General features: G+C 38.3%; 1 protein-coding gene and 1 long non-coding RNA gene across 3 annotated transcripts; both read right to left on the bottom strand.

Moving 5' to 3' along the window:
* Window positions 1-866: 866 nt before the first annotated feature.
* LOC116061853 lies at window positions 867-5,810 on the bottom strand. Of its 2 annotated transcripts, XM_035995623.1 has the most exons (9): window positions 5,556-5,810; window positions 5,083-5,403; window positions 4,663-4,944; window positions 3,236-3,319; window positions 3,108-3,136; window positions 2,886-2,930; window positions 2,829-2,849; window positions 2,632-2,700; window positions 867-1,497 (listed from the first exon to the last, which is right to left on the bottom strand). In XM_035995623.1, exons 1-9 carry the CDS (start codon window positions 5,614-5,616, stop codon window positions 1,366-1,368), a joined length of 1,044 nt encoding a protein of 347 aa, XP_035851516.1. In that variant the 5' UTR covers window positions 5,617-5,810; the 3' UTR covers window positions 867-1,365. The 2 variants fall into 2 exon arrangements, with proteins under 2 accessions (XP_035851516.1, XP_031172086.1); XM_031316226.2 differs by having other exon boundaries at window positions 2,829-2,930.
* A 7,667-nt stretch (window positions 5,811-13,477) lies between these two features.
* Window positions 13,478-15,223, bottom strand: LOC116061857. The gene is made up of 4 exons (XR_004107823.1): window positions 15,135-15,223; window positions 15,003-15,031; window positions 13,949-14,017; window positions 13,478-13,594 (listed from the first exon to the last, which is right to left on the bottom strand). It is a non-coding gene; the product is annotated as an uncharacterized LOC116061857 (long non-coding RNA).
* Window positions 15,224-17,142: the final 1,919 nt, after the last annotated feature.

Raw genomic sequence — 17,142 nt, 5'->3', positions numbered from 1 at the left:
AATTCATGGACAATAATCCTCATTTGTAGGAAATTATACCTCATTTTTTTATTAGAAAAGCAGAAATTATGAAATATTTAGACTAATATTAGAGGGACGTATGTGGATGGATAATCAGAGACTTCAAAGAGTCAAAGTTTAGTCAGAATACAGTTTTGAAACCATTTCAATTTTTTTTTTAAATGCTAAAACTTGAATAAAACATCCAAAATTCAATAAAAGTAGTGATCATGAATTGTACGTGTGAAAAGCATTGTATGGAATCCATCTATTTTTTGAGTAATTTTTATTAAAAAAAAATATATATTAAAAATAAACATATTTCTGATTTTGAAAACGGGTCAAATTGGACCCAAGGACAACATGAGGGTTAAATGATATAACAACACAATAATTAATTGTGAAAAACGTTGATTGTGCCCATGCAGGAACACAGTACTAAGAATACAGAATACATCCAAAATGTCTCCTTCCTTTTCTCACACTCTCCGCCTCTAGAGTCTCAATCTGTCAATGGCTTCATGTGTTATTGAGCTGGTTATTGTTAATTAAGCCAAGAAGAAAGGAACAGGGGTCATTATAGTAAACTAGAAAACCCTAACCCTAAAACTAAAATTAAAAAAAAAACAATGAAACATATATTTAGTAAACTGAACTAAACTGAATCTTTATTGCCAGGTTAACAAACAAATTAAAAAAAGAATGTTTTCTATAGGCTCAGTCTGCTAGCCTAGAAATCTAGACGCACCCTAGCGGCAGCAAATGTCATTTGCAGCCAGGGTCAGTCTAGCAACTCTAAAAACCAAACTCTAGTCAGGCCAATCACATCTTGATGTGGATCTGGCTTGTCAGTCTGCCACTTTAAAAAAAAATAAAAAAATCCAGTGCTGGTTTAATGGTATCAGTATTTTGGATAGTCACTATGGAAACATTAATCATGTGACAAGGGCTGGGAAGATTGGCAGAACAGGCAGCCAAGTGACAGGATGGTGCTGTGCCATAACTGCTTTAAATCAGACACTAAAGTAGCACAAAGACTAAACATTAAACATCATGGCTATTCTCCAATCATGTATTTTGCATGTACATGTTTACAGCTACAAACAAAACCAAATATATAAGGAATACTAAACCTTTCGGAAAAACTGAAGCTAAACTAAAACAAGCAAACACACTCTAAAAAATAGGTAACTAAACTGAAATGAAATCGAAAAGTCAAAACATTGAAAGGAACAACATGACCAACTATTAAGCTCAATCTTATTATAACTCTGCTTGCTTTGACCTTACATTTCTAAATCTACGATCCAAACAATCATCATTGTTATAAAAACACACACACACACACACACACACACACACATCTTATTTCTTTGGCCTGCCAGCGTAGGTAGGGTCGAGGTTTCTGGGATGAGCAGAGGCTCCAGCAGAAGAGGAGGAGGAGGCGTTCACAGTGCTGTAGGTCACTGCATCATCATTATCATCCTCACCGCGGCCCTGGAGGGAAACAGCACAACTCATGATTCACACACACATCATCTTAACGCAACTTCCTGATTTTGCTGCCGTGCAACAACTTAAATATTAACTTTGCTGCAGCTTTTATATGCTGATTAGATTAGTGAAAAACTCTGTGGGATTTTTTATTTTTTATTTTTTAATTTGATGTCACTGACTTTCTTATCAACAGGGGATTTGAGTGAGGTTAACAGTTGATACGTTCTTGATCAGCAATAGCACAGGAAGTTGAGCATGTGAAGATTGTTGGATAAGCTAAATGGTTGCGGTACTACATGTTTTCTTTAGATAGTGTTCATTAGAAAACAGACAGGAGTCATGGTGATGTTTGATTGTGAAATATCTTGTGAGTACAGCTGACATAATGGAAATGTGAGGGGGTGTTATCATGAATATTCACAGCAAACTTGTCTGTTTGGACCATAGAGGCTGACATCAGAATCCTAAATCCTAAATATTGAAGGATTCAAAAAGTGAAGTGACACTGGTAACACTATAATATATTAGACCAGGGGTCTTCAACATTTTTTCAAGCCAAGGACTCCTTATCTGAGAGAGAGATGGAGCAGGGACCCCCTACTACATATATTTTATAAAATTAAGTTGCATATTTAACTGGGCCTACAATAAAAGCCTAAAGCCTTTATACCTTTTTAGTGCATAGAAAACTAAGCTATACAAATAATTGTTGTGTGATTTGGTGGTGTGATTTTATAAATCATGTTATAATGGTCAAACATTTAGGATGAACTGTATCTGTGGATGGCCTACCTTAGTGACTACCTTACCTCGCCAGTAGGCCTATCATAAATGTGTTTTTTTTTTTTTCACAAATAGGCTGATTTTTATTTGCTAATAATATGTTGGATTCATGTCAAGACATTTTAATTTTTGAAAAAACTTTCAAAAGTTGCATAGAAACTCCATTCATTTTGCCAGTTAGACAGTGTGCGGGAGTTTCTCTGCATCCTTTGACCTACTTATCCCCCTCTGTAATTTTTTCTGTAATGAAAAAAATTAACAATAATTTGGTGGCCCCCCATGCAGTAACTCTGAGGACCCCCCTAGGGGCCCCGGACCCCCTGTTGAAGATCTCTGTATTAGACAGTTTACCTGGGCTCTCCTGTTGGTCTTCTTGGTGTAGCTGACGGAGGCGTAGGAAACACCACCTTCAGGATCAGCCTGCACAGAGGAGACGACATAAAGGCTGATCAGTAACATGTGGATTAATAGTTTTAATTAATTAATAATCAGACTCATAAATCATAAATATACATTGACTAGGATCATACAAAGAAACTAAAGCATACCTGGGCTCTGCTGTTGGTCTTGGGATTATTAAAGTATTTCTGATTCTGATTCTGATTCTTGAAGCTGACTGAGACGTAGGAAACGCCAGCTTCGGGATCAGCCTACACAGAGGAGAAGAAATAATGTTGATTAAACTCTGGTCATTTTGGAGCGCTGTTGTTTGCATCCTTTGACCTTTGCTGTTGTACAACCATTTACTTTCTGTACAATAAAGTCAACAATTGTTTTCTTATTTTCTCTCAGGTCTTTCAGGTGATTATTCAGTTTTAAAAACTCACCGCGTTGTCATCCGTCTGTGTTTTGTTCCCTGAAAAGAATAAAAAGGAAAGGTGGGTTTAGCTTCCTCACTGAATATATCCAGGTGTAACAAAACTTCTTGTTTGTAAGAGTTTCATCGGTGAATTACCTTTAGCTCTCTTCCATCTGAAGACACCCACTGGGATTATTACTACTAATCCCACAAACACAATGATGAGCAGCCACCACCAGCCTGGAGAGAGAAGTAAGGGATAAACATGATAAGAGGTGTTACACATTACGCCTGAATAGCTAGGGTTATGGTCGCCGTAGTGTCCTAGTAGCGAGATTTGCGTGGCAATGAAATGACACCATCATGCTATTCAAATCCACATAACGGTAGTGGATGGAAAAAATGCATTGATTCGCTTTTCTTTTGTTCGTCTTTCTGGAATTTGGTTAAAGTTCGCAATACATTTGGATGGAAACCTGGCTAGATAGAGAGAGAGAGAGAGAGAGAGAGAGAGAGAGAGGAAATGAATAAAGGGAGGGAGCAATGTTATTTTCTGATTGTTTCACAGTTGTTAAGTTTTGAAGCACAAATAAAAAACCTACACCTCTGCGGAAAGGTGCCACATTGCCGGATTGAGCTTCATCCTGTTGCTGCATGTGTGTGTGTGTGTGTGTGTGTGTGTGTGTGTATCAGTTAAACATACATACCGACCGAAAGCACACAGCAGAGGCAAAACACCAAACCACATAAAAACACAAATGTCAAATGCCGCTGCTTTGTATCATAATATGCTAAAGGTAAAGGTTGCCCCTTCGAGGGGTGTGACAAAGCTGAGGTATTTGGAATGAGAATTGGATGTACATCCTGCATGCTGTAAATGGCTGGGGGGTGGTGGGGGGGTTACACTAAGGCCCAAAGGCTCTTTGGTGATGCCCAGAAACGTCCCGCACGCAGAAAATAGGATAAGAAAAGAAAAGAGGAAATATATGGAAGTAAATCTGTTTCATCGGATTTTGATTATGATACATCGCATTTTGCATCTGAATTTGAGCATGTTGAAAATATATTAGTTGAATCTTTTACGTTGTATTTTGCATCTAAGTTTGGTATTTTGAATTTTTCAACGTTCAACATTTTTGATTCTACATTTGTGAACATTGAAAAAAATAAATGGGAAAATGAGTTGTTGAAAATCTGAAGAGTTAAATTCAGAGGCAAACAGTTCAGATACATATATTCAATGTATACCTATTCAGTGCTAGAAATGCAATGGCTTTTCAATTTCAAAATCCATTGAAACACATTTACTTCCATAGAAATACAGGCAGAGGGCAGGTTGTCTGCAGATACAGACACCACTACACACTATAAAGTCATAAGTATATATATATATATATATATATATATATATATATATATAAATGCTGCATATTATACCTTTAATGAATACAAGAACAAAATTAAACAAATTGTACAGTTACAAAAAACAGGACAGAATGAAATAATATTAAAACCTCAGATCCAAAGAAATATTTTGTGTAATTATCCACAAAGCCATTTTAAACAGTTCATCATATTCTCACCTGATTTCTCTCCTGAGGACTGAGGAGGGATGAAAGAAAACAGCTGCACGTTTCCAGTTAATGTGTGTATCACTTCACATTTCATCAACTGGTAATACGTCTGATAAAAGCCCGATGTTGTAAATGTCACAGTGGCTGAACAGGTACTTGGTGATGTCTTCATGTCTTTGAAATCCTTCTTATCACCCTCATACAGCCACTTCACTTTGAAGTGTCTGCATTGTTCAAATGCCGACATGGAGCAGTTGAACGTCACCGTATCATTGTTCTGCTGTTCGGTCGCTGGTGAAGACGGAGATATTTTGAAAGATTAACATATTTAATTAAAATGAACTTCATCACTGTAATCATAATTATTATAATACCTCAGCATATTGTTCTAACAAGATAGTTGGTAAACATTATGATGTAAATACTCACAGTTAATAAGAGACAGATCAACAGTGTCTCCAACCTGTTTCTCTCCTGATCTCGACTGTCTGCAGGTGTAACGACCAACATCCTCCTCTTTGACATTCTTTATAACCAGTGAACATTTCTCTGTAACACTCAGTCTGTCTGATTTAGCTTTGGCTTCTTCGTGAATCTGCCCGAGTTCAAACAGCGTCACCGTGTTTCCTGAAGCACTGAAGATCCAGTTAGTACAGTTACATTTATGCTGATCATCTATCACATTTTTACCAGGCAAAGTGACTTCATCTCCAACTCTGACTGTAAAGGAGAAATATACCCCAGCAGCTGCTGTTGAGAAAAAGAGATAGAAATGTGATAAATAAACTAAAACATGAATCTGTTATGTTCATAGTAAGTGTGACGACAGTTTTGGATAAGTCTTATTTTTGGTTTCCAAGAGTTCACTAAACTCACCGCGTTACATCAAAACTTTCTCTTACCTCTGAACTGAAACAGCAGCATCAGAAATGAAGACATCATAATCCATCTGAACTGAGCCATCGTGCTTCTCTCTCGGTCTCACGCTCTCGACTGTCAAATTCTCTTAAGTGCTGGCTCTGTATTTCCTGTGGTTACTTCCTTTAAATCAACTTAATCTCTCCTCTGTTTCCTGTTGAATTGATGGGTGATATTTGCTTATATTCTCTCTAAATGTCTTGTCGATATCAGAAGAGTGAAAAACCTTGTTCAATTTGTAATTTTTAAGTTTGATGCATTTCACTGACTTTCTTTCCTACAGTGATTTGTAAACGTGAGAGTAACAGTTGCAAGGTCTTGATCAGCAATTGCGCAGGAAGTTGAGCGTGTGAGGATTGGTAGTTAAAGGTGCTCTAAGCGATGTTGGGTGACGTCACTTCTTATTGAAGTTCGAAGTATTGTCAACCAAAACGGAGGCTAGCTCGTTCCGCCTAGCTACGCCCCCCCCCCCACTTGAAACCATCAGTTGCAAGTACCTCTGACCCCAAAGTCTATCAGTTTGTTTGTTTTTTTTGGTCCATATGCAGTTAATGACCTGCATATTCCGCAAAGTAGAGGAAGAGAATACCATTGCAGTATTGAATAATTGGAGCCCAGACGCAATTTTGTAATTTTCTAAATTTCTGATCCTCAGATAACAGAAAATTGGAAAAACAGGTTAAAGATCCAATTTTTTAATTTGTCAAGGTGGAAAAAAATGAAGAATTGGATATTTGAACCCATTTTTCCAAATGTCTGTTTGTGCTTAGAAAATTGAACTGATAAGCGTTACACTGACCTCTATGGTTGGCCTGTGGGCAGGGGCGCCCTATAGGGGGGAAAAGTTAGGACAATTCCAAGGGCCCATGACTGACAGGGGCCCCAAAAAATAGGTAAAAATTAATATAAAATTATTAAACCATCATCATTCAGTATATATATATATATATATATATTTCAAATATAATAATAAAATTAATGCTCTCTTTGTTTTTACTTGTTTTGGGCACGCCACGGCCCCCCGCTCATGCCACGCCCCCGGTGGCACGCAACTTTCGACTTTCAGATTGAATAAGGTACGACTAGTTGTTGCATATTGAGTCATGGCGGCAACAACTCCCGGGAAGCACCAGGTAAGCAACTGATAATAGCAATATGGACTTATTTAGCCCGTTACAGTTGGTTTAAAATTAATATTAGGCTACTATCTACAGCTATTGATTTCAGGTTGAAAGCTGTGTTAAAAGTATGCTAACGTTAGCTTAAGTTAGCTGATTTTCAGCACATGTATGCTAAGGTAGTGTGTGTTTGAGTGAGGTACTTCGCATGATGATATTTTTTATTAAATGAAAAATGACAGACTTTCAGAAACACTACAAAGTGACATAGTCACTTTAATGTAATTTGAGTTATTGAGAATTGGCTACAATCGAAAGTTAAAGCTTCTTTTATTAACATTGTGTTGAATATATCATTTCTTCCTCTTCAGTCTGTTCTGCCAGAGCACACTGAGCCTCAGTTGCTACTGACATCTGATTCACAATACAAGTGTCCCCTTTGTGAGAAGAAGGGAGACTTCTATAAGCTGGTCCCTCATTTACAGGGCCACAAGCGGAACACCGTTAAACATGCAGGTATTTTTATTTGGAAAACATACAATGTGATATTAAATATCATGTTTTATTGGAATAACTGACTAGAAATATATTTTGATATCGGCTCATGTGGTGAACAATGAATGAAATGTAAGTTAATACATGTATTCAAATTGAATAAGCAACTTTGAGTAATAATAATGTGTACATACTGTATACAGCAAACTATATTTGGACTATTGAAAGAGAGCTACAACACCACGGAATTAAAACAACATTTCAATTGACCTTTTTCACGGCAAACATGTTGACATGTCAAAGTAGGAACAGCACAGGAGTATTCAAAACCATTAATGATGGCTGCATTCTACTTAGGAGAGGCCCTGGTATTGTGCATGCTGACTCACTGAAATAGCTTACTGGGACACTTGATTGAGCCATCGTTAAGGTTATCAATTTCAGCTGTTCTTTTCCTACTATGACAGTAGTCAAAATGTCTGCTGTGAAAAAGGTCCATAAGCATTAGAGGAGCGTTGCATGGATGTAGGAAAATAAAGACGTGTTTAAAATTATTTAAGACCTAGAACACAATACCTAAAGCTCCATTGTGTAATTTTATGAGTTGTTTCGTAGCGAAAACCCCTTTGTTCTTTCACAAATATGTGCTTATTCATGTGCAATTACTTCCAACTAATCAAAGTATTCTTGTAAGCGTAGAATCTGACATTCAGAATACATACAAGTGAGTCACACAAATGTTTAAAATGCATCAGTCAAAGAGGGACAAACCTCCGCATTTTGTGCTTTTCAGTCAGTGGCACCGTGACGAATGCAAGGGGGGGAGAAGATTACTCAGCGACTACAGTCAAATTTGAAAGCCTGTTAAAAATGGAGGATCACGCCTATTCTCTAGGACATGTAACGGAGTCACAAAGGAAATTAAAAATAATTAAAACGACAACGCAACAAAACTCTGGGGGTACAATTTGGTTCTGGAGAATGCTAGAAGAAAAAATGCAAAGGAGAAAATGTTTTTAGTTAGGCACAAGGGTTAAAAGTAATTCAACGTTTTAAAAGTTTATCTAATCAACATATTTTATTGTTTTACAGGTTTTACTATATATAAGTGCAATGACGGCTGTATAGCCAGTGGACACTACCACTGCTGTCATTGTGCAAAATGCTATGTGAGGAGAGACAACTTTATTTTGCACCTCAAAGCATGTAAAGCAGTGACTAAAACCGCTGTGCCTCCTGCAGTGACTGAAACCGCTGTTTTGTATGTTAAAGAAATAGTTTGACATTTTAGGAAGTATGCTTTTTTGTTTCTTACTGAGAGTTGGAGGAGAAGATGAATACCTATCTGATGTCTGTGCAGTAAATATGAAGTTACAGCCAGCAGCTGGTTGACTTGGCTTAGCATAAAGACTGGAAGTAGGGGGGAAACAGCTAGTCTGTCTCTTTGTCCAAAGGTAGCAATCAGCAATTAGTACGTTAGATCTTTTTAATTCGTACAAAAAGTGAAAACATTGGGCACTCAGAGAGCGCAGACCTCTGCCAAGGCATGCCCTCACAATTTTCAGATTATTCTGACACCACCATGAATGCAGCACACATGCCCTATCTCACAATGTCAACGAAAGTGAAAACTAATTTGTGTATCCACCCTGTGATTCAGATCCGCTCCAAAATGTAACCGTTTCTTCCTTGGCCCATGCTACACCCTTCCACCATGTTTCATACAAATCAGGCCAGTAGTTTTTTTACAGACAGGCAGGCAAACAAACAATAAGCATATTTTCCAAAATATTATAATATAATATAAATTCTTTTAAGTTTGGATGTTTTTGCTAAATCTGTACGGAAAAGATTTCCCTCTCATAAGCGTACCAACAGCCAAACAGGCCAAATCTAGAGGGTCTCAGTTAGCAAAGATGGGATGCTTTTTTTTTCTGTTGAACCCCTACTTTGTAATTTTAAATACTGCTTTAATCATGTCACCATACAGGACATTCATATGCCCTTTGATCGAACAAGCCACAAAACTGTGCCAGACAACTTGTTACTTTACTGATTTTTGGTGCCAAAATCTCAGTTGTCAAGACACCCCATCTAAACTGTAATGTTGTTGTTAAACTTTCTGAATTGTTTCATTATTATCACAGTAACCCCCCACATCCTGACGCTAACAATCTCTCTTGTTTGAAACACGTCTTACTCACTGCTTGTACAAAATTGTTTTGCTTTTATTAAGCCTTTAATAAACTGCTGAAGGCCCCATTTCATGTTACCCACCATGTATTTATCAGTGCCACACGAATATTTGTCATTTTAAAAAGCGTGCAGAATATGTATTCTGAGTCTTAATTGCTGTGTTCATGTGATTATTCAGAGCCCTCAAATCAGTTATCCTGCTGTGTGTGTGTGTGTGTGTGTGTGTGTGTGTGTGTGTGTGTGTGTGTGTGTGTGTGTGGAGCTATGTCCTGACCTGTGACCAAAGCCAGTTCCAGTGTCTCCCACATAATTAGATTAAGTATTTGTTTCATCGTCATGTGTGTTTTGCTTACTTATAAATAAATATTTGAAGTTTTGTTGTTTGTAGTTCAATTGATTATACATTAGCAAAAACTAATCCAATCAAACATCAACTGTTTGTTTTTTTGAATGGCATTATGTAGTTGCACCCCGAACTATAGAGAACGGGCATTTATTTAGAAAAACACAATTAGACAATTTTTTTAGAACTTTAGAAACCGGGCTTTTATTTTGTAGGCAAATAAAACAAGGGGCTTGGCGTGAGCGATCACCTATCTATAGAGAATGTGCATTTATTTAGAAAAATACAATGACAATTTTTTTTTTTTTGCAAAGAACTTTAGAAACCAGGCTTAAATGACATTTTTTTTAATTTTTATTTTTTTGCAAAGAACTTAAGAAACCAGGCTTTTATTTATTTTTTGCAAAGAACTTAAGAAACCAGGCTTTTATTTTGAAGGCAAATAAAACAAGGGGCGTGGCGTGAGCGGGGGGCGTGGCGTGAGCGGTGAGCCGGGGGGGGGGGGGGGAAACGGCGTGGCGTGAGCGGCCGCAAGCCGCAGCTGGACCATATTGCTCAGTGAAAGCCGTTCCACTCCCTATTTAGCCCCATTGTACCTACTTTGGTTGCAGTTCCACCAGAGTTCCACTGGGGGTGATCACGGTCCAGTGCAAAATGAATGGGACCCTATGGAGCTAGACGGCTAAATTTGTCTCTTTTGCCTGATTGTCGATGAGAAATCTCAGATTTGATTGTAGTTTTTGCAAATTCAACATGGATTATAGGTCGAAAGTTGAATGAACGAGTACCTATGCCCTTTCGATTTGTTACAGGTTGAGTCGTTGTTGCCCATAACACGCTAGCATTCTGCTAATGAATGCTGATTGGTCAGTGAAGAACTGATTATGATCGGAGATCCCGCTTGACGGCATCCGAAGCAGAACCAGAATGCCAGAGTGAATATTTCGGCGTGGTCTTTAAAACATTAGCAAACCTCTTTCTAGCACGTGTATTGACAGGGAGAGTCTAACCTGTCAGCTGTGTTGTCGATGCCTCGAGAGAAAAAAGGAAGCGACTCAAAGCTTGCCGTAAAGCAGAATCTCTGGCCGTATATGTGTATGACGTCATTGACATTTTAAAAGGCTTTTTAGAACAAAAAAGCCACTTTAAAAAAATCTAACACCCAGCAGTGTGTATTTTCTTAGCCTCCCCTTTCAAATGCAACATTCAAATTACTAGACAAAAAATTATATCCTGAGAAAAGTGGATTTTGAGGGGTATAGCTCCATAGAGTCCCATTCATTCTGCACTCGCCTGTGAGCGCCCCCTATATGGAACTCTGGTGGAACTGCAACCAGTTCAGAAGCCGGAAGTAACGAGAGAGTGGAACTTCTTCCCTTATTAGAAATTCTTTGGTTGAAGTCAGTAGATGCGCCAGAACTACAGTGACCACAATGTTGCCAAGTAACGTTAAATCAAAATCTGGTTTTCAAAAAAGGAAAGAGAGAAAAGAGAGAGAGGAAAGACAAAGAAAAGGGTGTCAAACTGTAACCCAGTTTTTCACCAAGAAAGGTGGGTAGCCTATAGTCTGTGAGTGGTATTAACCTGTTGGCTTAATGTCCATAGTGAAATAAGCTAGCTAGCTACAGACTAGCGTTAGCCTACATTTAATCACCATTTAATCAGTGCAGGGAAACGTTTAGCAAGATATTCATATTAAATCATTGTCCCTGCCCCTTTTAGCAGACTTAACAACAGATGAGTCAGCAGCACCCCAGTCTCCCCCTAACTGTGCCCCTCCCTGTCCCAGTGAAGAAGGTGAGCAACATTGTGTTCAATGACATGTTCTTTGAGAGAAAAGTTTGGGTTTCCAGGAGTCCTTTGTTCTTATTCATTCCTTTTAATTTGATGTCACTGGTACTGTTGGTTTGTTATGACCATATTCCAAACCTCAAAACCTTTAGATTTAGTGATCACTTGATCTGTTTTGTAGCACTATAATAACCCTGGTGTGGAAATTCCATTTGACATGTCCACTTTATTTTCTTGTTGGCATACATGTGCAGCTAAGTTAAAAAAAATCTGCTGTTTTCATTGTTTTGAGAGGATGATGTTAATTTATTTTGATTGAAAAGTTTTTTATCTTTCATTAATAATTATAATAATAATTAATAATAATAATTTTGTTAAGAGAATTTTCCATTTTGTCAAATTTTACAATAAAAATACATTGAGACTGTAAAAAATGGCCTTCAGCACATTTTTTTATGGTTGCTTTTAATCTTGCATCAAATAGTGAACTGCATACTAGACTTGCATGCTTGTACAAATCACCAGCAGTAAATATTGTGCTAGTACTAGTATTGAACTACAAGAAGCAAGACAGTTGCAAGCCTTTAATTAGAGTTATGTAAAGCTTTTGATGGGACAGTTAGGTCCTAGAGATGTGGTGACAACAGCTGTGCAGAGGGGGCCCAATTTGATTTTTTGTCATGGGGCCCAAATTTCACGGCGGCGCCCCTGCCTGTGGGAATTTGAAGTTGGTTCAAATAAACAACTATTACATTGCCTATGAGTCATGCATTTGGAGTCCATTCCCTCAGTGTGTGCAAACCTGACACTTATGTAAAATATGATGAGATTATACTCTATGTAACAGCAGTGGACACTGTGGTGAGTCGATGTTGTTGATCAGTGGAGTCAGACAGAGGCAGACTGTTTAGAGGCAGGCCGCTAAACAGGGAGGGACCCATCTGCTAGCGATAAGGGCCGAGACTGAGAGAGCTACATGGAGCTATATGGATAAATATGCACCAAACAAGCCACTTTGAAATGTTGCTGCTCCCATCAACAAAGAATAACGAGACATGACCCTCCCCTATTTTCCTCCGGTGGTCCATTCCATAAATACCGAACGGTCCCTTATTTAGACAAATGTTAGAGCCCAGCGGAAAAAGAGGTGTTCAACCCAACAGAGGTCAGCTGAGCACAGGCAAGCTTGTACTGTGGTCTGTGTTGTGAAGAGAGATAGAAATACAAAACACTTGTAAACCTGAATGGTTTATATGCAGTTTTTATTATTAGCCACATAAAAGGCAAGATTGTTACAGATTCCATTTAAGCTCAATGAAACCAAACACAAAGTCCAATATTATCACAATGTCTGCCTCAGTTGTGTGTATTCCTCATTCTGCCTCTCTGTTGCCCTCTTCAGCCACATTTCAACTTTTCACAAGAGCCTTTAGAATTATTCTTTACCTGTCCACCAGATGCCCTCATACTTCTTGTACTTGCTACATATTAAGGACCACAACAACTTTTTACCCAACAGAGTGAGGCAATTTTTTGAAAAGTGAGTGCATTTTGCAATTGTGTGGGACTAATCATTTATTCAATAAAGCAAAGCATAAAACAATAAGATTTACAGAACAAAAGCAATATTCACTTTAATGGTATAACAATACAGATAATAATTACTTGTACAAAACCTTCGTTGTGCCCATGCAGGGTCACAGTTCTAAGAATACAGAATATATGTCTGCCTCTTTGTCTCACCCTCTCCACCTCTAGAGGGAGTCTCTACTCTCTCACTGGCTACATGTGTTATAGAGCTGGTGCTGGATTCTCACTTTGCTGCAATTAAGCCAAGAAAAGAAACAGTGTGACCAACTTTTAGGATCAATCTTATAATAACTCTGCTTGCTTTGACCTTACATTTCTAAATCTATGATCCAAACAACCATCATCGTTATAAAAACACATCTTATTTTTTTGGTTTGTTGACGTTAGCGTAGAGGTTGCTGGGATCAGCACAGGCTGCAGCAGAAGAGGAGGAGGTTTTCACAGTGCTGTAGGTCACTGCATCATCATCATCATCATCATCAACATGGGTCTGGATGGAAACGTACATCTCATAAATGACCTCTTAACACAACTTCCTGATTTTGCTGCAATGTAACAACTGAAATATTCACTTTGCTGCAGCTTTAATCTGCGGATTAGATTATGGAATATCTTGTGTGTGAAGTTGACATGTTGGTCTGATTGTTGCGCTGCTGTATTAAAAGGGCGGAGGGGGGGGGGGCACCGACAAAACGCCGCTATTCATCATGTGGTGATCTTAAATATTCACATCAAACTTGTCTTGAAAAGTTTGGAACACAGAGGAATCATAAATATCTGCTTGAAGGATTAAAAAGATTACTAATCCATTAACACCAACACTATGATATATTAGACAGTTTACCTGGGCTCTCCTGTTGGTCTTCTTGGTGTAGCTGACGGAGGCGTAGGAAACATCACCTTCAGGATCAGCCTGCACAGAGGAGACGACATAAAGGCTGATCAGTAACATGTAGATTAATACTTATTAACTTGTCTATTTCATTTCCTTTGATTCTAGTTTCTGTGTAGCTTTCATGAGCTGCCAAACATCATCATTATCCGTACAATGTAATCCAATACAACAGTCCCACAACACATACAGCCAATATAAGATGAGTTGATTCAACTCTGTGGGCATTGTGGAGGCTGTTTGTTGTTTGTGTTGCTCACTTTTCTTTTTCCCCCTCACAATGCATCCTTTGACCTTTGCACAACCTCTGACGTTCTGTACAATAGAGTCAACAATGCATATTTTTTTGGGCTTTCAGGTGTACATCTAACTCCGGATTTCCACTGAATGCAGAACGTCTGCGGACCGGCTCCGCTGCGGAACGGCTGTGTGCTACGCCGTCCGTCAATACCCACTAGGTCCGGATTTGTTGCAGCACGGCTGCGGCCATGACTGAAAGCTGTAGTCACGAGGACCCACAAGATCGCGCAAATTCACGTAGAATAGAACCACAAAACCAACAACAGTTTGTTTCCATCCAGAGGAGTAGAGGGGAAACGACTCTGTGCTGTGTTTTCAAGGTGTAATGCAGGGAAATATGATCCGCCGTGAGCATGGTGTATTTCATTTTGAAAATTAACCAGATTTTTATTTTGTTTCTGTGCTCGACTTCCTGTCCCGCGCTATCTGCCGTGTGCTGAATTGCTGCGGAGCTCTCCGGCGTCCGGCAAAAATAGAAGCTCTGCTGTATTTGCTCCGGAGGGCTGCGGACCGCCGGAGCTGGGACGGAGTCGGAACGCAGCCGTTCCGCTGTCAGTGGAAATACACACATTAACTTTATTGGAAACCTAATGACTCTGCCGACGTTCCGGAGCGGATCCGCAGCCGTTACGCATCCAGTGGAAATTGCCGGTGACTAATATAAATTCACGATTGTAATAAAGTTTGATTATTCAGTTTTACTCACCATGTCGTCATCCGTCTGTGTTGTTTCCCCTGAAAGGAATAAAAAAGCAAGTTGAGTTCAACCTTCCTCAGTGAAAATCCAGGTTTATAGAAATTTCTTGTTTACAAAAGTTTAATCTGTGAATGTCTTCACCTTTAGCTCTCCTCCATCTGAAGACAGCCACAGTGATTATTAAGAGAGCTGCAACAGCCACAGACACAACGATCAGCAGCCACCACCACCAGCCTGAAACAGGAAGTTAGAAGTGTTAAATATAGTCAGAGGTGTTATGATGATGAGCTACTTGTTAGCATGTTCTTGTGCTGTCTTTATATCTCTGAGATCTGAATGAACAAAGAGTCTTTTGCCTGCATGTCTTTTCTGACTGTAAATGTAGTTCTGTTCTGTTCAGACACTACATTCTGGTTTTCTTCCATCATCATTTTCAGATGTTTAGTTGTTTGTCTCTTCTCTTCAGTTTTTATGCTCCACATATCTGGAACAAACTCCCAGAAAACTGCAGATCCGCAGCAACTCTCAGTTCTTTTAAATCAAAGCTAAAGACCTATCTTTTTGATGTTGCTTTTCTTTAAATAACTGCTCATTTGTCATACTGACGTTGCATTGATGACACTGTATGGCATTCTATAACTGCTCTTTAATGTTTAATTTCTTATACTTCACTGTAACTTTTATTCACGTATTTCATCTCTCAGTTTCTGATTGAAATCATTGAGATGAATACTGACAGTGGGAATTGAGTTATTTGAAATGTTTCAGGGTTTTTTTTTAGTTTTTTTTTTTATTTGGCTTTATTTTCAGTTTCTGGTTGAACAAAATATATTTGAATTGTGATTATTTTGATAGCAAAAGGTAAAGGCCATATTTCCCCGAAAATCATCTCTCCAAAACGGGTCAGACAGTAGTCTTATTATCCAAAACAAAGACTAGTGTGTGAACTAGTCAGATTTAGTCTGTGAACTAGGTCAAAAAGGCAAGTCTGTGAACTTGTCAGATAGGTCTGGGAACTTATCAGAGACAGTCTGTGAACTGCCCCGGATTTAGTAAGGTTTGCCGAAATTTAAGCTTTGTACGCGACGGCTACATCGTAGGGAAAAGTAGTACTGCTGAGATTTTGTTATGGGTAATGAAAATACTAAGTCACTTGAGCCAGAGGGCCCCGTAGTCGGAGAAATGAAAGGAAAATATGGACTCGACTGTGTAAAATGTCTTCCATACTGGTCCAAAAATGTTGGTTTCCCAGAAAATGGATCATTTAGTACAAGCAAATTAAAGATGTTAAAACTGGATTTAGAAGAAGAAGAGAAAAAAACTGAAGGAGAAGTTTAATTTCTTATACTGCACTGCCAATTTTATTCTTGTCTTTTATCTAGTGGTATTTTTGAACAGATAACGGACATGTTTCTTTCTTTTTTTTATAATTTTTATCCGCTCTTTAATGTTTTAATTTTTGTATTATTATTATTACTTTTTTTATCGTTTTCTAACTGCTCTTTAATGTTTTATGAAAAGCACTTCGAATTGCCCTGTTGCTGAAATGTGCTATACAAATAAAGCTACCTTGCCTTCTGATGTCCATTTATTTCCTGTTGTTGATTGTGGTTTCATTGTTTCTGGAAATATTGTAGTTGTTGTTTCTGTTGTTGTTCCTGCATCATCATCTTAACCGATACATTAACAAAACTGTACAGTATATCATGACCAGGAATGATGAAATACAAAAAGCTTAAATTTAAACATATTCAGTGTAATTATCATATCATCATATTCTCACCTGGTTTCTCTCCTGAGGACTGAGGAGGGATGAAGGGAAACAGCTGCACTTCTTTACTGTAACTATCTGTCACTTCACACTTCAATAACTCGTAATACTTTGACTTCTGATTAAGGTGAGATGTTGTAAATGTCGCAGTAGCTGAACAGGAATGCTGTATTTTCTTCACGTCAGTCTTATCACTCTTATACAGCCACTTCACTGAGTGTCTACACGCTCTGTGTTGGGAATAATATCCCAACACAGAGCAGTTCAAGGTGACCGTATCATTGTTCTTCTGTTCAGTAACTGGTGAAGATGGAGATATTGTGAGAGAAAGACAACAAGAGTAAAATTAACTTCATCACTGTAATCATAATTATTATA

Source organism: Sander lucioperca, chromosome 19 (genome assembly GCF_008315115.2).
Source record: "Sander lucioperca isolate FBNREF2018 chromosome 19, SLUC_FBN_1.2, whole genome shotgun sequence".
Taxonomy (NCBI): domain Eukaryota; kingdom Metazoa; phylum Chordata; class Actinopteri; order Perciformes; family Percidae; genus Sander; species Sander lucioperca.
This window is presented reverse-complemented; position numbering and strand designations above follow the sequence as displayed.